Source organism: Chaetodon trifascialis, chromosome 17, assembly GCF_039877785.1.
Source record: "Chaetodon trifascialis isolate fChaTrf1 chromosome 17, fChaTrf1.hap1, whole genome shotgun sequence".
In the NCBI taxonomy this organism is placed as follows: domain Eukaryota; kingdom Metazoa; phylum Chordata; class Actinopteri; order Chaetodontiformes; family Chaetodontidae; genus Chaetodon; species Chaetodon trifascialis.
Genome location: NC_092072.1, coordinates 23,346,942 through 23,370,820, shown reverse-complemented (window position 1 = coordinate 23,370,820; position 23,879 = coordinate 23,346,942). Strand labels below are relative to the sequence as shown.

Below are 23,879 nucleotides of genomic sequence, written 5' to 3'. Positions count from 1 at the left end.
TCATTATCTATTACTCATGTCCTCTTCCAGGGCAGAATGGAATGCTTTCAGTGGAAAGCTCATGAGACTGTACCTGAATGATTGCATATCAAGGGAACCAGGAAGTGAGACACTGTCTTGGTGGATTGTGGGAGAGCAGTTTTCATTTGAGTTACTGGGATGTCATATTTGGACTCACTGATGAAGTGAGTTAATACACCCAGAGGGGGCTGAACAGGTTCCGCTCGGACCCTCAGGAACACTCCACACCGGCCCTGCTGATAAGATGGCTGTAATGTGAGCGGCCGTCCTGTAGGTGGAGGCTGGAGCCTGTTGGACCCTCAGAAGGGAGGAGGCTCTTAGGCTTTGTTGTTATAGTAAAGGCTCGACCGCAGTCAGCGCTTCTCGTCACCGGGTCACGTCCCTTGTGTCCAGTTTTCTCTGGTGCAGACAGAAAAACTGTGGGTTTTCCTGTCGAGCCCTGAAGAAGAGCAGCGAGGAAAGGACGCTGTGAAGGAGACATCCACAGAGATGTAAGATGACTTTAACTGCCTCACATTTTCTACATCACTTGGCTGAGTGTTGTTAGTCTCTTGAGATTTACTAAACAGACGGTTCGTTTCAATTTTACGGCCTCCTGTTGCACAACCAAAGGAAAGTGGTAGAAGCACCGTGAAGGTGAAGCAACAGTGCAGCTGAGGAACATCACAGCGCGTCGCTCTGTAACGTCAGCACAGCGGAGCGGCTCCAACAATGGAGCTGCGATGTGTTCAGGAATGGTAGCAAAGGATTCGAGCCTGATGAGCTGAACTTCGAACACCACGTGTGTCCTGAGCGTTTACGTACTTTTCAGAGAACTGTTAACTGCCTCTGTGCTGGTGCCGCTGTTTATCCTCCAGGAATCACTGACCTGTAGCTAGTTTCTGCAGCGCGCTCATGTGACGTCCTCAGACATGTAGTATGCCCTGTGGACAGTGGACATAAAACGATCCACAGAACGCAAAACACGTACAGCAAGGAATGACGTGCAGCCGAACAAAGGCGGCAAAGCTACAGCTAAGATGAGACACGCGCGCGCGCACGCTCCTTCGTCACTGATGTGGTGATGTGCTAGACCGCATTGTCCTGAAATGTGTGTCAATGAATACATGTGTGGAAGACAGGTGGACAAACCATGTCTGGGAGTAATAGTGGTAAAAGTAATCCGCCTGTGGTACCTGCAGGAAGTGGCACCTGTCACAACACGTGTCCTGCCGCGTGAAAACATGCGTGTATTGTTGATATGTGGCATCTAGCAGCAGCAGCAGTGGCATGTGTCTGACTACTGCGTGTCGCTGGAGCACAGGTGACATGCCATTTATTACTGGACTCTGTCAGATCAGTAGTGGATACTTGACCTTCCTTTTCATTTTCAACTTTTTATTTGTTTATGTACTTTTTTTTTTCTTTTTTAACAACATGTGGAAAGACAAGTGATGGCTATGTTAAACATAACGTTTAATATAGCTCTTTTTGGCAGATTGTGGCACTTCAGGCTGCATCTAATTGATTTGCATGGATGTTTAGGGCTGAGCTCCCTCAGTGTGCTTCATTTCTTATTAATGTGCTTTTGTTCTCAAATCCTTTGTGTTTACTGCTTGATTTTATCAACCTATATTCAGCTACACAGACATCTCAGAAAAAAACAAGTAAAATCAAGTCAAATATCTTGTGCTTGCTCGTGGGATGATTGTTAAGTGTCTGTAGATGAAGGGTATGGTCCTGACCCGCCTAACATGGAAGGTGTCCTGAGACAACATTATGGCATTATGTAAATAAAACTAAAATTAAGTAGAGTAGAGTTGCATGTGATCTGGGTTCTGGATGGTAATAGGGGTGTGCAGATGTTTGTTTGTTTGTTTATTCTGATTAGCAATGAACAATTGATGCGGTTACGTTCTGGACATTTATCATTTGAAACGCTGACACAAAAATGTCAACTCTGAAAATAATCTTTCAAACTGAGGAATCGTTTCTGAAAGAATGAAATGGGGGAGCACAGAATGCTTAACCCACTTGAGGCTCACTGTGGCTGGTTGTAATGTTTGGAGAAATAGACTTCTTACTCAGAAAATAACCTGTCCGTTTTGCTGCTGCTCAGAAACAATCACTTATATTTCTGCCTGTCTGTTTGTCTGCCTGTGTCAGATCCAGTGATGGTCTGCTGTAGAAACCAGAGTATGTGGCTTCAGCTGCGATCTCTAACCCTCCTAACAAGTCCTTGACACTGCATGAGCATCAGACCCAGTGCACACCCTCTGACCTTAAATGTAATTAAGCTCAGACTCCCTAACTCCTGTTGGAATGGAGAATCACTGCCTGCTGTCCCTCACTGTGGCCTTGCTGGGTTTTCTGACCCCATGCCTGACAAGACTGACTCCCAGAGTTTCCTTCCCTCTGGGTAAGTAAAGACTTAAACGATCACACTTGTTTATATAAAGGTAGTTAAAAATGACAAGTCATTGATGACAGTGCAGGTTTCAAAACTTAAATAAGGCAGTGCAGATGTTTTATCAGGTAGTCAGTGCATTGTGTCTTGTGTAGTCAGTTTTAGACTGATCGTAGCATCATGCATAAAAAGGGACTGTACTGATATGGCCACAATGGTGAACATGTAGGTGAGGAGATGAAAAATGAATTAGAGAGTCAGGGTTTATCAGATCCAATACACTGCACAGCAGTTTTAGATCCTATGAACTCAGATTTCACGTGTTGAATTGATGGCAGCAATAATCTCCATCTCAACACTCAAGAGTTAAAGAGTTAAAGAGTAGAGTCAGTAGAATGAAACAAAATGCTGTGTGCAGGAAAGCTAATTACAGCCTGCTTAAATTTGGATGCTTTTAATTGTTATGGTAACTGAATTAAAATGCCTAATCCCAGTGTTAACTGCCGTGAAACCACAGGGAGTCCCGGGAGACATCTCACCCACTTCAGTAGCCATAATGTCAGCAACACCACCACTCTGTTGCTCAGTGAGGATGGAGACATGCTGTATGTAGGTGCCCGGGATGCTGTGTTAGCACTGGATGTTGGCCACAAGGATACCATTATCCTGAGAAGCAAGGTGGGTAATGACCACTGATCGAACTGCAGGCCCTGCCCATTGAGAGCTGCATCAGTATTTAAGTTACTAATTCTCTACATTTTGAAGTCATGGAAGTAAAACACACACTTTTTTCCTGACAAAAGTTGTTTACAGATTGCAGACAAGCCAACCGGTCATTGTCTGAAAGCACCTTAAAAGGTGAAAGCAGGTTAATTTGTCAGCTTAAGAGTAAGCACTGAACTCAGCTGAAATGTCAATCACAAGTTAGCACTAAAAGCAAGGTATAAGAAATAAAAGCAGTTAGACTTTCATTTGAAAAGTAAGAGATGGAAGCAATTTCTGTTGAAGTGGAGCTTCTGGAGACAGTTCATGTGGCTGCACTGTGGTCTGAATGTCAGCTGCCTTTAAACAGTGACAACATACTGCTTTGACACTGAGTCAAATATGTTTGTTGTTTGTCAAAATTAGAGTCAGATGGCACAATAAATGTCAGAGTTGATTCTAATGTAATAAATAGAGAAAGAACCATTTCAGGTGGTGACTCCAGTGCACCATGTACCAAGCAGTCAGTCCTGTTAAAGTGCACTGAAGTGAGAAATGAAATGTAACTGCCAGCCCAGCTTCAGCTGAGCTCTCTTCATGAGGGTCACTGTCTGACCCAACAAATACGCAGAGAAGAGTGTGTGGGTGTGTGTAGCTTTTTACCTGAAATTATTCAGAAACATGTTTTCAATGATTCCTCTGCCTGGATGAGAAAAATGAAATAATGTGAATAATCATAAGAACAGTGCTTCTGTAGTAACTAAGTAAGAGTCCCTCCAAATGAAAATACAGCAGAACACACTGCAGTGGAATGGAAAAACTGGCTGACAGAGCTGTCCCAGCACTGTAAAATGGATCATTCAAAACAGAAATCAAATATTGTTGGACAGATGAAGTGGGTAGCATCCCTTTGTAGTCACAACAGAAAGAGATGAACAAAGTCAGAGCTGCTACATTTAGCTGCTGCGTTCTTCTGCGTGGATACCACCCTCTCCCCTGCAGCGTGAGGTTAAGATGCTGCTCTGATGAATCTGACTCTCTTCTTTCAGCTGGACTGGAGCCCTTCAGAGAAAGACCTTGAACAATGTTCCATGAAAGGCAAGAAAATGGCAAGTAGTTGATTTGTATTTGTAATTCTTGGTGGGTGAAGCAAACCATGACTGGCTATCTCAGTGTGCACATCTTGTTCTGTAAATATTAGTACTGAATCCAAAGGTCTTGCTTTAGGCACACACTGCTTGCTTTACTTTTTCATTTCACGGGACCTTCTAACTTGATGTCCTCGTGTGTTCTTTCCAGGCCGACTGTCCCAATTTTATTCGTGTGCTGCAGTTTTTGAACACCACCCACATATATGCCTGTGGAACATATGCCTTCAGTCCACGCTGCACCTACATTGTGAGTTTGTTTGCACAGACATTTTAAACTGATTGACTCGACTCACTGTCACTCACAAAGATTTGAACAATTCACAAACAAAAATGCCGAGATTTTATTTCAAAGCAATAGATTACATTTCATTTGATCTGGTTTCATGCCTTCTTTCATTCCCTCATTTCAACTTTTTCTTATTTTCTGTGCAGAACTCAGAGACATTAGCAATGAGCCTCAAGCCTGAAGAAGGAAGAGGTCGCTGCCCCTATGACCCCTACCAACGCAACACTGCTGTCATCGTAGGTAAGGCAATAATGCCATAACTACAGGAGTGAAATGTGGTGAGTTATGGCTGTTACTAGGTGTATGAGGAGGAATGTACTACTGCACACAGCACCTGTGTGAGATTGAACATAGGACCAGTCTGACATGACAGTGAAGGCCAGTTGAGGCTGTGACTTTGCCTCTTTCAGTTTCTTCTCACAGTCTGCATGTAATTAGTCTCTGATTTACTAAGAACGCAGCTCAATTCACAGTTACAGCCTGGACTGTCCTGATTTCTGTCCAGTTCTGCAAACAGTGCAGTTCAGTGATGGGTTTGTCTGAGAGTACCAAACAAACAGAAATGATATAATGATCCTGCCTTTGTCCAAAAATATTCAAAAAGAGGAATGACATGATAAAATACAGTGATAGAAGACTGATTTTCCTGAAGCACTTGAAAAAGTGAAAATGTGGAGTTGTCTCATTTTGCAGGTAGATTTGAACATTTGGAGAATACTGTCATACAGATGAGCATGTCAATGAAATCAGCCTTTAAGCTTTAGCCAGCCAGGGCCCGGTCATGGACCCTCTGCCTGGTTTAGTACACGTCATGTTTTCAGGCTAAAATCCCTTTAAAGGGATATGGCCTGTTTATTTTTGTCACATTAGCTGTTGCTCTTCAGCATTGTGTTAAGTCTTCTCATGTTTTTCAGATGGAGAGCTTTATACCGGGACAGTGGCAGACTACAGGGGGAACCGGCCGGTCATATCCCGGCACCTCAGTGAGGGCAGGCGTGTCGATCTGAAGTTAGATGATACGTTAGGATGGCTGGAGGGTGAGTGTGTTTTGAGTGACATTGTTAAACTTTACCACTGAAGTTAATGAAGCTGATAGCAGTCATGTTTTTAATATGATTAGTTTTGCTGTGCTATTTATTGTATTTATTTATTTATTTATTTTCTTTGCCACCTGTTTGCTATAGATCCGACCTTCATCAGCTCCAGTTTCATTCCTGATGAGGAGAAAATCTACTTCTTCTTCAGTGAAGTGGGCAGAGAGTATGACTTCATTGACAAATTTATTGTCTCTCGTGTTTCTCAGATCTGCATGGTAAGAGTAAAACACTGGGCATCCTGCAAGAACCACTCATGCAAACATTTGTTCTTTAAAGGCGCACACAAGCAAGTTAAGACCATTTGCGGCAATTAGATGTTCTGGCAATTAGAATTTACTCCTTGGTACGAGTGTAATTTCCAAGTGCTCCAGAGCTGTCATTCGAGTGCTGCCTCTCTCCACAGAGGTATGAGGAGCCATGTAAGGCTACATGCTGGACCTCTCACATACTCATTTCTTACTATTACACATGTTAATGTGCATATATTTTCATTGTCATCTGAATTTATTTTCACTCATAAAATCAGATATTTGCTTTCTATGCATGCATTTAATATTATATATGATAAATTAGAGTTTATTGACACTGTCACAAAGGTGTTAATTAATTCATGTTTTAGCATGGTCATTGATCCCGCTTAGGTCGGTAGTTCTCCTGGCTGTGTAACAAAAGTCGTTAGAGCTGTTTGAGTCTCCTGAAGCCGAGTGTAAATGACAGTGGTTGAAGCCCACTGAGAATAATTCTGGTTCTGTCTTCGTTTGCTGCTGGGTTTTAAAAACAGAGGGATGCGGTGTTAGTTGAAAGTCCTCCTGCGTTTCTCAGATACTCCAGACATGCAATGAGAGCGTAATTGTTTTTGTTCTGGGTTTTTTTTTTGTTTTTGTTTTTGTTTTTGTTTTTTACCACCTGCAGTGTTGGTGTTTTTTCTGGATCTTGTGGCTGTTTTCTCAAAGGTCCAGTTAGGGTCTCCACATGCTTTAAGTGTGTCCTTCTGATGATTGTGCTGCTTGTCCTGGGTCTGGGCACTGTGTGTGTTGTGTTGTATACTCAGTATGTACAGCACAGTTCAAAAAGGCCTAGCTGTTGTTGCTGACATCCTGTCATGTGAATTGGATGTTCCTGTCCCCTGGGTTGATGTGTTCTGTGAAGGCTTGCACTTCTTGGCTTTTGAAATTGACCCGTGTGTCGTCCACATATCTAAACCTGTGGCTCAGTGTTGTTCCTCTGAAGGAGTTCAGGACTCAGCCTACTACTTGTCCATATAGAGGTTGGCCACAATGGGAGATTCTCATAAGCCCATGACACAGCAATGCTTTTGTCTGTAAACCCCCCAAGATACTGAAAATAGGTGGTGTTCAGGCAGAGGGCCAGCAGTTCACAGTTCTGGTCTGGGCTGAGGTTGTTTTTTTTTGGGTTAGGGTGTTGTCTTGTAGCAGTCATTTTCCACCACCTCTATAGCTGGGATGCATGTCACGCCATGGTTTCATTTGGGTTCATTTTCAATCCTTAAACCTTGTTCACAAAGTCTGCTGAGTTTTGAGTATGGTTAGGCATGTTGCCAACCATCTACAATGTCATTGAGTAGTGTAATCACCCGAACATGGTTGTCCTTTATCAGCCAGTAGGAAAGTGATGTTTTGGCCCTTGCTCAGTGATGTCACAATGTTTTTCACCTCTGAAAATGCACATTTTTATTTACTCAAATAGGGACAATATTATTATGATTAACATATACATCAGGGGTGGGGAACCTCTCAGCTCCTTTCAAACTGGACTCTTGCAAAAAAACTCAGTTCTTTTCAAGACTGACCGCCCCAAACCTTCAGAACCAGCTTCATCATCATCATCATCATCATCATCATCACTACCATTTGACATCAGGTGCCTCGCCAAAGAGAGTCAGTTTCAGTCATCACAGGGGATGGTGTGATGTATGTGTCTCATAATTTCGTATGGCCACTGGTGCCACCAAGGGGTGGCCAGGGGGTCCTGAATTGAAAGCTGTTCAGTATCAAGTATAATTTTGGCATTGGTGCTTTTTCTCTCAATTTTTCTGAACAGTTTCTATTAGTATTTGTAAGGTTCCACAATCTAATTTGCACTCCACCGTAGATCACTGGAGTAGCTAAAACTCAGCCTTCTGTATGCTCCCTTCACTGGATGTTCTGCCATTCCGTACAGAGAAAGTGGCTGTGGTCATCTTAAAGTAAAATGTGCCCAGAAACCTCTCAAACCACTGTTCTGTCTGCTAATTATGTTTTTTTTGTTTTTTTTTGTACAGAACCTGATTGAAATCACTTAGTACAACAAACAAACAAACAAAAACATGAATGTGGAGGTCTGAGTGCATGGATTAATGAACTATAAGGAGAAGAAATATTTGGAGGAATACTCATTCAAAGTAATAATATAAGACTTGTGATGTAAATTATGGTTTCAGGGTAATTACATTTATTGTGCATCTTTATCACAACAAATGAAAGTTTTTAAATGAAATTAATACAATGATAATCAACCAATCAGAGCAGTTTAGAATTCAGATACTGTGCAAGTCATGTCATTATGAATGTATGTGTCTATAAGGATAATAGCAAGGTCAGAGGATATATTTGAAATATGAATTTAACCATCAAAGATGAATTGTACAGTGCATTCAAGGACAGGAACAGTTTTTCAAGTCACTTTTAAAACAATAGGTTGTCTCATATTTACAGTAACACAGGCTTTGCTTGCTGTAATCATTCCTTCCTAATGTGCTTCCAGTCAAAGTGTTGGAGGACATAACAGGTACATATTCTGGAAGTCTGGTTCCAAGGTTCCCCAAAATTGTGGGCTCAGTTTAGCAATCTGTGCACATGGTTTATGAATTCAAGTGTGCAGTTTACCAATCCATGGGCACAGATGATTACAGCAGTGTTTTCTTTTAATGTGTGAGCTCTGGGGTACTGCTGTGTATTCACTGGGCTAACTGAAAGGCTGTGGATAAGGAAACAGGCTGCAGTGCTGTGTTGTGCTGGATGTCTTTGTCTCTTCCCATGTCTCAGAGTGATGTTGGAGGCCAGCGGACACTGCAGCGACGCTGGACCACATTTGCCAAAGCTCAGCTGTTGTGCCAGGCTGACAATGAGCTGCCCTACAATGTGATCCAGGACATAGCCACCCTCCCTCCAGCAGAGGGGGCTCCAGCAGATGACACACTCTTTTATGGCATCTTCACCTCCCAGTGGTCAGTAAGCTAAAGAGCCACAGCATGAGCCATACAGTACCTAATCTTCATTCCCTGTGACAGAGTGCAACAAAGGGCCCTGGCTAGACTCAACCTGGGGACGCTGTGGCTCATGGTCGGCTTGGTAACCCCTGGGCCCCAGTGCGTGCGTGCGTGCGTGCGTGCGTGCGTGCGTGCGTGCGTGCGTGCGTGCGTGCGTGCGTGCGTGCGTGCGTGTGTGTGTGTGTTTAAACATAGGAAATGATAATGCTATCACATACAGGATCTTGTATATGGTAGAAACTTTGAGAGACCTAGAATCAGAGAAGAAACCCCCCCCAAACATACATTTAGCAACATGTACAATCCAAAGCAATACACACAAGTGAAACAACAACTGCTGAATTAGCCCATGGCCTGCTGTAAGAGGACCTACTATTCAGGCCAGTGCTCTTAAACTACTTAGAACAAACAACTCCCTTTTTAGGACAATGTACACATGTTGGACAGACAAGACAGACAATTTGAAAGAGACAGCGAGGATATATTACATGTCTAGCAGGAGCTGGTTCATCAGCAGCAGGAGGCCTCAGGACTGTTCATACTGCTCTGAACTTGTAGATTCTTATGGATCTGTGGAAAAAGTCATTATGCGCTGTAGCATCATGGGCATGTTGTCTGTAGCTCTTGTTCCTCATGTCTTTAATGTTTGTTTTTCCATTAACTAGGTCTATCAACTCTGGACGGTCAGCAGTGTGTTCATTCCGCCTGGTTGACATCAAATCGGTTTTCTCCGGTAATTACAAAGTCCTGAACCGGGACACATTACAGTGGAGCACACGGGTTCAAGAGAAGGTCGCAAATCCAGGAGAGGTAAATAATGACTTCTGATTGATATGAAAATAGAAAGAGACTGGGACAAGACTGTTCATTTGGTCCTTGAAAGGAAGAGACACTGTGGAAACCCAAAGACATACAGGAAGATATATTGGTTTAACAAGCTAAGCTCACATTCTACCTTTGTTTCAGCGACATTGAAACGGCCTAAAAGCAGAGTTTATTCCAACTTGGGACTTACTTTCGTACTTTTGTCCATTTAAGCCAGTTCAATCTTTGCACTTTTGCAAATAACTTAGATCTGGAATTCCAGTGGCATTACTAAAGACCAACAGGTCTTGGAAACAAACCTCCAGGTTAGACAAACTTACTGTATTTAGAAGAAGAAATGAAGGTTATTAGTACAAATCTGACCAAATCTGTCTGTTGTAAACTACACAGTTTACAGACTCACTTCCTGCTTCACTTTTGACCTACTGTACTTACTGCAGGTGTGTACACACTAGACTGAAAAGATGATGGCAAATTGCAGATATCCCTGCAGTGCAGCAGAATGTCATTATGCATAGTATAGAAATCCCAGCTGATCTGCTGTGGTAAGTAATCATATAAATGCGAGTTTAATTTGGAACTAGAAGATCTGCTCCCTGGAGTGTGTTTGGCGTGTGTCAGTATCTCTGAACGTCTGACAGATTCCTCCAGCACCAGCTCTGTCTGCTTTCTACACTACAAAAGGTCAGGTTTTGTGAAGAGGGTGACATATCCGTACAGGACGGTAGTGTGTTCAGTGTGTATTATTGTCTAACTGTCTTTTTGTGTGGTAGTGTGGTCTGCACAATGCATCAGACAACGCCCTGCGCTTCGTCAAAGAGAATTTCCTGGCTGACGACAGCGTGCGACCAGTTGGAAGAAGTCTAACCATGGTGTCTGCTGAGCAAAGCTACAGCCATCTGACTGTCCAAAGGGTCCAGGCTGCCAACAACAGAGACTACACTGTCCTGTTTCTGCTTACAGGTAGGACATGTGGGACGCAGTATGTCCTACTTTTCAGCATTGATCCATTTGAAAAGCACTCGCTCCCTTTTCTGCACAATCCAGCCCCCTGATGGAAATGCCTGAGCTCTCCAGCACTCTCACAGTAAAGAAAGACACAGCTGTGGTGATTGGCTCACAGTAACAGGTTTACATCTCAGCTCTTACTCAGCAGCTTCTCCACTTCTTAAATTAGAGCCTTATCAGAACATCTTGGAGATAAAAGACAAAAAAAAACATGGGCTTGCAGAAAGCTCATGTCCTAGCATGAGCTTGGCTATCCAGTACTGTCCAGTGTCCCAGATGAACACAACCGAAAGCCAAGGTGTTTTTTTTATTAAGATGGCATGGCGATAGTCATGTCCCAGTCAGCAGGTGGAATTTGGTTTTGAGTAAAGTGAGCAAGTTTATAAGGAAGTAACATTTTAGTAATGCTCTGGAGGTGATGATGTCTGGAGATGAAAGGTAAAAAGATTTTGAAATATGTCCAAAGCTGAGGATGCAGTGACAATAAATGTCTCATACCTAGTTCTCACATATACAGGTATTTTTCAGAATGTAGCTTTTCTATATGTTTTGGTTTTCATCTAGACACAAATGCAGTTTTAGGCCAATGAAAACAATCTTTTGGAAACACTTTCCAGGGTGAAGATACTTAGTTTTCAGTGCTGGTGTGTAGAGAGACAACAGTGTGTGAGCGCCATTATTGTTTACTGTGGTGATGGCGGGTCATGCCCTCGCCATAGTAGGCCTAGACCTGTAGATGCAGGTAGCCTTCTGGTAATAGCTTTTTTCAGGCTTCTGATTGGCCAACATGGCTCTAGGATGATAGTTATCTTGCAGCCAGTTGGTTTGCCATGCTCTTAACAGTGCTTCAGTTGTGTTTTTGTATTTTCATGTGGATGGAGATTTTTTGTTTAACAGTGCTTTTGTGGACAGGACTTTTTTTTTTTAGAACAAAGGAGGAAAAACACAGTTTTAAGAAATACCATATACGTATGGACCAGGAATTAGTACTACACAGTCTTACTGACCAAATGTGTGATCAAACTTCATGAAACTGGGGGATCTTTTGTTAAATCTCATTTCCCATCGCACTCTCCGCTGACCTCCAGTTGTTTCTCTGTTCATAGTCGATTCATTATAATGAGGCTTTACAGGTGATTAAGAACTGCGCTGAAATCAATGAGAGTTAATAACTTCATCATAGGTAGGACTCATCATTGCACTGTGTCTGTTATTATCAAAAAATGAATAAAATTGTGTTCTTTTGATGGCCTAGTGGTCCAAGACACACACCCAGTGACCTTGTCGTCACCTTTGTGTGTGTGTGTGTGTGTGTGTGTGTGTGTGTGTGTGTGTGTGTGTGTGTGTGTGTGTGTGTGTGTCTCCCGTTTCTCTCTGTTGTCTGTTGTGATCTTTGTGTGGTCTCCTGTGCTGTAAAAGGTGTCTGATGCATTGTCAGCACAGTGCACTGGGACACAGCTTACGCTGCTTGTCGTTGTATATGGTTGTTACAGATATGTCTTTGGTATTGAATGGAGTAGTTTGGATGTTAGAGCACTGACTTCAGTTTGGGTTTGGGTTTGCTCAAATGTTTTGTTACCTGTCAGTTCTGGTCATAGCTCAAATTCACATACTGAACTGTTTCCTCGTACCACACCTGCAGTTGTCAGTCATCCAGTCTCATCATATCCTGTGGAGGGATTGTCTTTGAGTTGTGGAGACATGATGTTTTTTGTTTCCCCTGATAACTAACTGATGGTGGTGGCAGCTGATGCTGACAAGCTGACTCACTGACAGCTTCATGGTATTGTGAGTAGTGTGTGAGTACTTGTAAGTGTGTTCTCAGGCTTGTGTTTATTAAAGCTTACTACTCTGACTTCTCTTTGGTTGAACTGGTTAAATTCCAGTGTGTACTGAACTGTCCTCTGTTCACACACTGAATCAAAGACTGTGTTTGACAGGTTGTTTTGTTCTATCAAAGGTAAGCTGTGGAGTTTTCTTGTAAGCAAACTAAAGTTGTGTTTACATCGTGTTAGTCACTGTGCCTTGAGGTATAACCAACATGTCCAATGTATTTTCTTCCTCATGAAATATTTGCAGAATAAAGTTTTGGAATATTTGAAATTCTGCATTGTTTACATCCAGGTTTGCTAGCTTGCAGTCTTCTTTTTCTTACATTTGATTATGTATTTCTACATTTCTCAATACCCAACCAACTGCTGATTAGTGGAGTCGCATGAGACCAGCAGCTCAGGTGTACAGTCTAACATGTGACCATGCTCGTGTGCATGCACAATACAAACAGTGAGGCTCTTAAAAAAAATAAAAGCATTGCTCCTTAGTGTTGCTAGTGCTCACCCCACAGGGCTAATGATGCTGTTGATGTGTATGATGTTGATGTTTACCTGAGAACTCTGATGGGCACCTAAGACAACAAGTTACCTTTAACTTCAGTTTATTTAAATTGCCATCACCCAGAGAGTCTCTGCACACTTTACAAATAAGTAAGAAACAACAGAATAGAAAACACACAGGATTACATGAAATGTACACACACAATCACATGCACTGACACACATCATACACAGGTAATATTATTAATATGACAACAAGGTTGAGGTTAGCAATTTCAAAACAGACATCTCTTGTTGCTGTGTTAGGTTGGCCAGAGAAAAGTGCATTACAGTAGTTTATTCTAGATGTTTCAAGGAATGTACGATGATTTCAGTGTCTGATTTTTATCAAATGGGGAGCTCAGAAGAGACTTGTTGGGTGTCTGTAGATAAAGAGTATGTTCTGTACCAGCTTTATATGGGAAGTGTCCTGAGATAACTTCTGTTGTGATTTGGTGCAATATAAATAAAATTGAATTGAACTGAATTGAATTTGGGCTACTTTATGAAGGTGGAAGAAGGCAATATGTGTTGCTATTGCCAGATTCTTAATTGTATGGGTCTGAGAAATTGTGTAGCCATCAGAGTTGGATCATAAAGCAACATTTCAGTCTAAAGTGTTCAAACTTAGGAACTCTTTGCACATCCAGTGACTGAGTTCAGATAAGTATGTCTTTAATTTCACCAGCTGGGAGGAATCATTGACTCTTACTAGAAGATGGAGTTGTGTGTCATCAGCACAGCAGTGGTACATTATGTTGTGTTTTTTGAAGATGTGACTCAGAGGCAGCAACGAAACTTCTGTGATCTGTTATTAAGAGGTTGTGAGTCAAGGTTGGATGTTTTTGAGGGTCTAACCATGGCCGTTTTAAAAGCAGTGGGAACAGTACCAGAACCGAGGGGCTTCTTGATCATGTGAAGAGGACGGTTTTCTATCAAAGTGAATAAATTAAAAAAAACAGCTCGGACTGATGGTTTGGTGATCAGCCTGAGAAACAAACATTACAACAAAAACAGATGTTTCTGTCAACTCTGTGTAGGCTGTACAGTATAAAGTCTGTCCACCGTATATACATGAACTTTGTTTTCTCACTAACTTTGTTTCAGAGTCTGGTTCCTTACACAAAATAGTGCTGCTGCAGAGCGGGGCCCACATCATAGAGGAGGTCCAGGTTTTTGAACAGCGTCAGCCGATCAAGAGCCTGAAGCTCTCCATATCCAAGGTACACCTTCAAGATACCAATCCAAAGCTTAATGTATGGCAGGGTGGGCAACCTGTTCCACAAAGGGCCGCTGTGGCTGCAGGTCTTCTTTCCAACCAAGCAAGAGCTCACAGTTTGACCAATCAGCTGTCTGAAGAGTGAGATCAGTTGATTGAATGAGTCAAGTCTGGTGTGCTGCTGCTTGGTTGGAAAGAAGACCTGCAGCCACAGCGGCCCTTTGTGGAACAGGTTGCCCGCCCCTGATGTACGGCCATCAACAACTTCATGCACCAGCTTGTAACCAAGTGGAACGTCAATTGATTCAGCAACTATGATGAGACAGATTTTCTCAATGGTGATATAAACAATTAACAGTGAGTCTTCTCTGTCCTTAAATATGTGTCATGTTCTGTGCTGAGCAAAATGTCAGATTCAGGTCTTTCAGCTTTTATGTCAAGCCATCCATTTCCTGAACTGTCAAATCAGGCTGGTGTCGTGCTGGAGCCCTCCCTTGAGTACAACAAAGTGAAGCATGATGTGAAAAGGACAGTCAAAGTAGGCCTATAGCAAGAGTATGCCAAAGTCAAATGTAGAACAGTCACAAATGAAGAGAGACAGTTACAAATACCACAAGTTGGAGAAAAGATACAAGTAAGGATTTTATATTGAGTCAGTATTCTTCCTGATGTATGGGTAAGTAAGCTTACTCACATGATTGCATTGAACTGTAAATACAGCATCAATCTAACTGGAAAGGGAGCCTGCTATGGTGACAAGCTTTGACTCTCTGTCTCCTCACTGTCAAACCACATGTATGCTGATTACAGTTATTACATCAAAAACAGTCGCAACAAGAAAAAAACCATTGTGTAACTGCAACCACACATATGCACATATCAAGCATATGATTAGTTAAAGTGGCTGTAACAAAGTGTTTATGTCAAACTGAAAAATGTGTGGGATTCATCCTTTAAAAATCCCAATATTTCCATGTAGGATTGTGGTATGTTCCAAAAACCAGCATCACTGTCTATAACCATGTTTATGGTATGTCCAGATCCACATGTTGAGACAAATTCTGAGAAGGAAACATAGTCATCTAGGTTGTCCCAAGTATTGTAGAGAAAAATGATTTTAACTCACCGTACAGGTGAACTGAGTTAAGGCAAAAGGACAGGGAAGAAAAACATCCATGAACTGAGTGTAGTAGTTGATTTCTCCATTGGTGTGTACCATATCATATGAGAAATAAAGCATAGCTGCAGCACATACTGACACTGATTGGTCCAAGTCATGTAGTTGCATTGAGAACTGTTTCTTGACTCGAATGAATGTCCCACTGGAAACAATCAGGACTGTTTTCACTTGTTACTCCTACTGTACATAAACTTGACAGTTATGGAAAGTTAAGAGACTCACACAAGTGAACCACTTCACTAATTTTTCTTATTTTGTATCAGAGGTCAAAGTTTGTGTAGCATGTGTGTCACACAGATGTTACGGGAGTGACAAAGAGTTTCATGTAGAATCCTCTCTGAGTACTGTTCTTATTGTTTGAACAGTTCTACCTCATTCTGTCCCACTGCAGGGTATGATATATGTTGGCACATCAGAGGGTGTGGTGAGGGTTCCAACAGCCAACTGCTCTTTCTACTGGACCTGCCCTCAGTGTGTTCTGGCCCGAGACCCCTTCTGTGGTTGGGACCCTGCCAGCAGGTCCTGCGTGGAGGCCTCCAGCACCCACACCAGTCTGTGAGTGCTACAACATTTTGACATTATCATCTCTGTAAGCATCCTGCCTACAGCTTCCACGCAAGCAGTTTGAAATCGGCGCTCCACCCAGCGCCACCTTCTCACAGATCCGCTGTTACGTTATTGAAAGCATTGTGTTATGAATCATGTCCAGGCGTTGTTCTGTTGTTGGCTGTAAAGAGGAGCACAAATCGCTCCATCAGCTCCCAGCCGCAGAGGACAGAAGAGCACTGTGGATTGAATTCATTTTTCAAGGCATGGAGGTGCATGCCATGAACTCTTTTTGGAGTTTAAAATATAGATATTCATTAATAGTAAAGGTGCATAAACTGCGTTCACATGTGTTTCCTCCACTCCAGCCATCCACTTCGTTCGTGTCAGACAAGACAATTGCTCTTCCTTCCGTCAAGCTCAATTTAAACTGCATGTTGAACATCCCAGTTTAATGATAATAATAATAATAATAATGATAATAATCAGGGCTTAATCCCCAAACCCCCGTTAGGTAGGTGCTGATTAACACGTATGAACACTTTCTACAACATAGTAGTGATGTGTTGGTCGCGAACGAGCCGCTCTTTGAAGTGATTTCCATTCAAGCCGCACGTGATTGGTCAACTACTTGATGTGTGGTGGCTTCATTGTGTAGGCGCGTGCGCACGCACACACACACACACACACACACACACAGATGCGACAGACAAAACCCTGGAAAGGTGAGAAAATGAGTGACTGCAGGAAATGTAGTAAAATTTGATATAAAGTATGTTTTGTACATTAGTAATTAATTTTACAAAGAATTTTACATTATTTTGGTAAGAGATAAATTTAAGCAACAAAAAATCTGAGGAGCCACTTGGGAGCTGTGAGAACCGGCTCCTATAACATAGGCCTTATCAATGTTGGCGAAGTGGTGATCTGACTAGGAATGGGAATTGATGAGAATTTAACGATTCCGATTCCATCATCGATTTTGCTTATTGATCCGATTACTTATCTCTTATCAATTCTCATTGGGTGAGGAAATAAAAGAGTACAAATGGGTTTGTTTGCATTAAATGTCTTTAATATTTTCATCTCTGCACAGAACATATAACATCTACAGTATGCACAAATGATGTGTGACGTAACCTCAGAACAAACCTAAAAACTAGGTGAGCTGCTTCTCAGAGTAGGAACGAATGAAGCAGAACTACACTGGTTAAAAAAACAAATTGCAACTCTGACAGAACTCAAATTTCTGATTTTCATTTGAACAGATATGCCAGATAAAATGCAACAAATCAACCTACCGAAATTCAGGGGCATCTACAGTGTCAACAAGGTGCAAACCTTTCACCACAAATCTAGTGACCACTCTGTGACATTCCTTTATCCTCGTCTCGGTCATTTTACTCTTCCCTGCCTCAGTGAAAGGAGTGGTTAGAGGTGCACGAGGCCTGCCGGTGCCCACTGCAGCCTCTGAGCCAGCCTGACTCTGGCAGTCATCGTCATCTAAATTTGATGGAAGGACATGGAGATGATTCATATGGCGAAAGCAGTTTACAGTGAAATGGCGCTAACCTTAACACAACAGACACGGCTTGTCAGAGTTCAACATTACCTTCGGCACTAATAACAGATGATGCCCTGGTGTTTGCTCTGCTGCTAGATTCACAAGCATCGCTCAGTAGCGTATCAAACACGTGACATTCCTGCAAATGAATTGCATGCTGTGTGGACAAATGTTTTAGCATGTTGGAGGTATTTCCCCCCTTTGAAGAAATGGAAACTTTTCGCGTGAAATATAGCCATACTTTGGAGCGTTTCTGCCTCGACGCCATATTGACTACATTCTAAACCAAAACAATGCAGCGTTGCGTGATGTTATCGCGCATGTGCAAGACTGGCAGAATCGATAAGGAGAATCGTTAACCAGGCAGGCAAACGGTTCCAAGGAATTGAGCTACTGGGAGCCGGTTCTCAAAAAGAATCGGTTCTCGATTCCCACCCCTAGATCAGGCCCACCCAGACTTAATCCATGCCCACCCATCTGTCACGTTCTGCAGCCGCCACTGTCCTCAGGTGCTTGTTGGCCCTGCTGAAATGTTAACAAGTGGCCATTGTCATTTTGTCAACATCATTAGTTGCTCATAAAAAGTCCTTCTATTTTTGCATACTTATAATTGCAAAGTTAGGCAACTAGACTTGCTTTAGATTCTTGAATCTGTAATCCTCAAGTCCAGTAGTCTGTAGATATTCCTTGACCTGGATAACAGAATCCTTGCTGTAATTCATTTTTGACTGTCACCGTCACTGGTTGTCAGTTGTCATTTTGATTGGGTGCCAAGCTTCAAGATGTCAGGTCTTATCTAATATGAGCTGGTCTGAGGGCAGCCACCAGAGGAAAGAGGCTAAAAATACAGTTGTGTCAGTTGCATGCTTCTGATAGCCAATAACTCTTTTTGTTAAGATGGTGATGGACAATGAAGCCTCGTCCCTGAAGTATTTTTGTTTAGTTTCTGTCTGTGTTATTAGTTAAGCTAAATAAATTAAAGTCTACACCACTGTCACTGGTTGACGCATGAAAGAGGACAGGGCTGGCCCAACCACCCAGTTGAATGAGTCGATGCTGCAAGGAACAAGTGGAGCAACAGCAGAAAGCTGGTGGAGCTCACCGGGGTTCAGATAAGGCCGTCATAATGACTTGTTGGTAATCAAGGCAGTCAGTGTAGCTGGTAAGGCTCTAATTACAATTAATTACATTACTCTATACATAATAAATCATTTTAACCAGTTCTACCTGTACCATGACATATACATGACAAACTTGTTTGGAATATTTGGAATATACTTGATGTATTATGGCCTGTCAGTATGTGGGACAGCTTAGTGATAATTAAATCCCCTGGATCTAACAACAAATCATTTCACCAGTACTGCCCGTGTTGTGACATGACATCATCACACTGCATGTTAGTAGTCTGTACTTAATGTGATTAAGGTGCGTCTGTTTGGGTATTTGTTGACTTACCAGTGACCATGTATGAAGCAGATTATCATTCAGAGCCAAGAGAAAAGCCAAACCTCCGATACCTCTGCTGAGCTGAGACTCCCATCAGTGAAGATGGCAGTCACCAGCTGTAAATCTATGAAAGCTGTACCAGGCTTCTCTGTTGACTCTATTTTTCCCTCTTCAGAGGCCAGGACATAGACAGAGGGAATGTTGAAGAGGCGTGCAACAGTGTGTCATTGACACATAGAGTCAGATTTGGTCCAAACAAACTGCCTGCAGGTAAGTGTGCCTTATGTCAACTGCCATGCTTTGCTTAAACTGGTTACATCCTGAGTGTAAGAAACACGCTATGGTTATTACTGGATATGTTCTTTATACCTAAATTCAATTCAATTCAATGCAATTCAATTCAATTTTATTTGTATAGCATCAAATCACAACAAAGGTTGTCTCAGGACACTTTCCATACCGAGCTGGTACAGGCTGAGCGCTTTTATCTACAGAGACCCAACAATTCCCCCATGAGCAAGCACTGTAATGCACTGTACAACTAATGTTAGTGATGTAACCTGTTTAATTTACCACAAAAGCTTGCCCGTGGACTATGTTGCTGCAATACAACAGTAGTACAATAGCACAATAGCACAACAATACAATTTTGGATTAGGATCAATTGTTTTATAGAATTGTTAGATTAGTACTGAGAGGGGCATTTTAAAGTGTCAAAATAAATGTATGTAATGGAGTCGTGGTTTCTAATAATCTTAAACATAGCTTCATGAGTTCTTTAAAAACATGCCGCCACCATTGTTGTGGTTTGCTCAGTCACGTCCTGATATATTGTGAATCCCACTGTTCGTGGCTCGACCTCATGTTGAGAACTTCTAACTTTAAATTCTGAGAATATGCACAGCTAATGTTGTGCAGGGTAGCCATTGTGTGCATATAGAGGCATGGTTAAAGGCAAATTTATCCTGAGTTTAAATCTGTCAGTGTGTGCACTGAATGGAAAAATTGCACCTAACGAGCAAGTACCAATGAAGGCACAGAGGAACTGAAACATGTAAAAAGAGGGGTATGGAGGGTCCTGGTGTATTGGGGTTTTGTTGAGCTGTAATCTGTATATCAGCTTCATGTCCTGCAGGTGAGCTGGTATCAGTGTCTCTGAATGAAGTGGTGCGGTTGCAGTGTCCTGCAGCGTCCCGGCTGTCCGAGCAGCTGTGGGAGCGTCCCAACAGCCGGCTCTCCCCGGACCTGTACCTGCACCTGGAGGATGGGAGTCTGAGCTTTGTGGCCACCCCCACCACACTGGGCCACTACCTCTGCCTGTCCACTGAGAATGGCTACCAACAGACCATGGCCATCTATCATGTCAAACAGAAGAGCAGCCCCGTGGCTCGGACTCCAACTAGCTACACATGGCCTCACATAAACCCAGTACCCACCACACAGGCTGTGGCCAGGCCTGGGCTTGGGCCTGGAGGGCATACATCTGTGTGGCCAAAAAGAACAGAAACAAGACAAGGAAAGACTCAGCCAACACTGTCCAGCAGGGACAATCAGGTCACCACCAGTCAGCTGGGCAGAAACTGGACCCTGTGGACAAAGGAGTCTGGGAACAAAGAGTCAGGGTTTCGGGACGGGGTACCCCTACTGTCAGCCCGAGGCCCCTGCTACCTAAAAGAACTAGTGGTTGTTTCAGTTCTGCTGGTACTCTGCCTCAGTCTACTAATCACCATGCTTCTGTATGTCATTAGACATCGCTGCCGCAGTCGAACGGCCCCACAGGCAGAAAATCCAACCGGAGACTCTGACAGAAGGACCCCTGTGGAGCAGGAGGCTCTCAGGGGGAACCAGTTTCTGAACAAACGCAATGGGCAGGCCCAGCACAGCGGGCAGGCCAGTGGCTTAGTTTGTAACGGGGCACTCACAGGCTCCAATGGGCATTTGCCCAACACCCCCATCTGACCAGTCCCAGACATTTCAACACGTGTTACAGATGAGACTGGAGGAAAGGTGGTGCATCCCAGGTACCAGAGTCACCCACCAAGTGGGGGGTCCTTTTTGCACAGCCAGTGACAAGATTCAGATACTGTGGACTCCTGTCATCCTGTTTGGTGAGATTTGGATCTAATAGGACGAAAGATAATATTCCTGTGGTACTTAAATGAAGACATGTGGCTGATGGAACTTCTTTGTTGTCAGACCCTGAACAGACTGACTGAGTTTCTGAATGTTCTACTGTATGTGTGTTTTCACTTACTGGTAACATTTGAGACAGAAAGGTACAAGCTGATCCAGTACAGCCAGTTGTTAAACTATTTTTATAGAATAGTCATTTTTGATGCAAAGCCATGCATATATCTTTTTATTTAACAATGGCATTTTCAAGAGTTCATCCAAAGCACACATGAACAAAAGTGTTAGCTTTTCAAATATTCACACATCTCAGAATCAGAACACATTTTGGAGGAAACATAATTGATGCCCAGGCAATGTTCTGTGGCCAGGTTCTCCACAGTCCAATAAGTATGTTGTTCAGTCATAAGTAGGGGGTCGGCGCGAAAGACCCTACACTAAGACCAAAGACATCGGGCCAGTAGGCTTGTTTACCATTTGTTTGTGAAATGTATTACACACAGAATGTGAACGTGCCTTGGCTATGGTTGAGCTATGTGGACACAACATCTGTTAACATGCAGCTCTGTCGTGACCACACGGTGCTGTCACTCAGTGTTTGCATGCACTTCAATAAACAGGTTACACATTCTAAACAGAATGAGACCCTCCTTCAATGAATGTCCTTTATCAGAGAAACATCTTTATTGGAAATTGATTGGATAATGCAGCTAACTGGGCTGGTCTGATACTACATCACTGCAGCTTTATACTGGGACAAATAACCAATTCAGGTGGAATACCACTACCAGTTTCAGATTTGATTTGTGTTGTGATTAACCATGTTGTTCCAAAGATTGGATATGAGCTAGCTGTGTATTTGAAGCATAAAACAACTTTCATCTTTTCATTGTAGGTAATTTTTCCTTTTTAACCTGTGTCATGTATGATATTATAAAGCCAGATTGTCTCTGTCATCTGACAGCAGCAAAAACACTTTAATTCACATAAAACCTCCACTTTCCCTGAAACATACACACTACTAAATCATTTCTACAAATTAGGAGACATTTTCATCTTAACCTGGATTATTAAAAACCGAATACCAGTAATGCAGTAATAATGAATGAATAATATGCTGGTTTATGTTCTTTTTGGTGAGCAGTAACTTTACAAACTGGTTTAAATGATCTGTTCACAATACAAATACACAAATGTTTTAAATGAATGTGCAGATGCTTGTCAAACTGTGTGTGTAAGGGGAGACATGCAGAAATTCATTTTTGTCATAGTGGAGGATGTTGGTACACAGAAACTGCATTCTTATTACTTATTTGGATAGTACATCAAAGTATCTATGCAAATATAGGGAGAACTGTGCACTTCCTGCAGAGCCTGTACTCTCACCTCACTGTCAGTCCTACACACACACACACACACACACACACACACACACACACACACACACACACACATACACACAACATCAGGAAGTGTATCACAGTGACAGTGAAAGTCATTGAACCATAGTTCCCAAATAATGCTGTGGGTAGGAGAGAGATCAGATCACTGACCTGCTGCATGTGTACATGGATATTACAGTAACTAAGTTACACTGCTTTTAAACATGGTGTCTGATTTCCAGCTTAGGCTGATTACTTTGAGTAAGCTGCTTTCTTGTGTGCATTTTTTCCCCCAAACATCACGTCATGGTTGTACTGTTGAACATGTGTGGTACAGGAGATTATCAGGTGCACTGAGGTTCATCACATCATGATTTTTTATTAGCATCCACAGACATTTAGCTGTGAACAACCCAAATCACTGCTGCTCCATTTGTACTTCATATTGCCTGTATGTGTACACTACAAGGGCTGGATGCGGTTTGACTGTGGAGCAAATAGTCCTGAATGAAAACTGGTTTTTAAAAAAGAATGCGTTCCATTTGAGCATGTTATCATTCAGCTCCTGCTGGGAAGACAATGACTGGTGAGATTGGTTGTTGGTCTCTATGATCCGGTCTTACTAGACTGGATGCTACTTAGCTCTGAATCCGTGCAGCTCTATTTGTGTTGTCATATGGTATAAGACTTGTTTTGGAAAATCAGTATGGCTTCAACAGCTGTGACTTGCACCAAATTACTGGTGCTGCTGTAAATTGGAATTTCCCCTTGCAGGACAAATAAAGGTAAATTGAATTGAATTGAATTGAATTGAATTGAATTGAATTAGAAAACCTTGTTATTTTGGTTTGGTTTGGCCTGTAGAGGGTGTGAACTGACATTCATGCTGCTATGAATGTACGACTTACACAAACAGGGCCAGAAATGCAAATTTCTGATTCTAGCAGTATGTTGCTTGGTGTGAATGGATAATGGCAGATGCTGAATGTTGCATGTTCCCAGTTATGGGGGAGTGACCGTGATGATTTCTGCATGCAGTGGCATCCCACCCATACACTCCTTCCAAAAACAACAAGTCTTATTCACATTATAGAGAGAAGAATTCGAAACAGATGAATCTTCTCATCTGATTGTTGGTGAAAATGAGGATTTCACAATGAACAGAATCTTTATGCTATGGAATAGATTGTGTTCAGATTTATGGCCCACTGTAAGCTTTCCATCCAGCTGTTCTGCTTTCTAACACTCACTGTCACAATATGTTTATTGAGCTGCAGGGAAAGATCTTTGGGA

General features: G+C 42.4%; 1 protein-coding gene across 3 annotated transcripts; it reads left to right on the top strand.

The window, feature by feature from the left end:
• Nucleotides 1-236: 236 nt before the first annotated feature.
• Nucleotides 237-22,384, top strand: sema4ab (sema domain, immunoglobulin domain (Ig), transmembrane domain (TM) and short cytoplasmic domain, (semaphorin) 4Ab). Of its 3 annotated transcripts, none has more exons than XM_070985242.1 (15): nucleotides 237-512; nucleotides 2,167-2,419; nucleotides 2,925-3,085; nucleotides 4,159-4,218; nucleotides 4,409-4,507; nucleotides 4,693-4,786; nucleotides 5,461-5,583; nucleotides 5,731-5,858; nucleotides 8,688-8,869; nucleotides 9,577-9,721; nucleotides 10,510-10,699; nucleotides 14,224-14,339; nucleotides 15,907-16,070; nucleotides 19,250-19,344; nucleotides 20,210-22,384. In XM_070985242.1, the coding sequence occupies exons 2-15, from the start codon at nucleotides 2,323-2,325 to the stop codon at nucleotides 21,031-21,033; spliced, it is 2,478 nt and encodes an 825-aa protein (XP_070841343.1). In that variant the 5' UTR covers nucleotides 237-512; nucleotides 2,167-2,322; the 3' UTR covers nucleotides 21,034-22,384. The 3 variants fall into 3 exon arrangements, with proteins under 3 accessions (XP_070841343.1, XP_070841342.1, XP_070841340.1); XM_070985241.1 differs by having other exon boundaries at nucleotides 238-512; nucleotides 20,195-22,384; XM_070985239.1 differs by having other exon boundaries at nucleotides 241-512; nucleotides 2,167-2,423; nucleotides 2,929-3,085; nucleotides 20,195-22,384.
• Nucleotides 22,385-23,879: the final 1,495 nt, after the last annotated feature.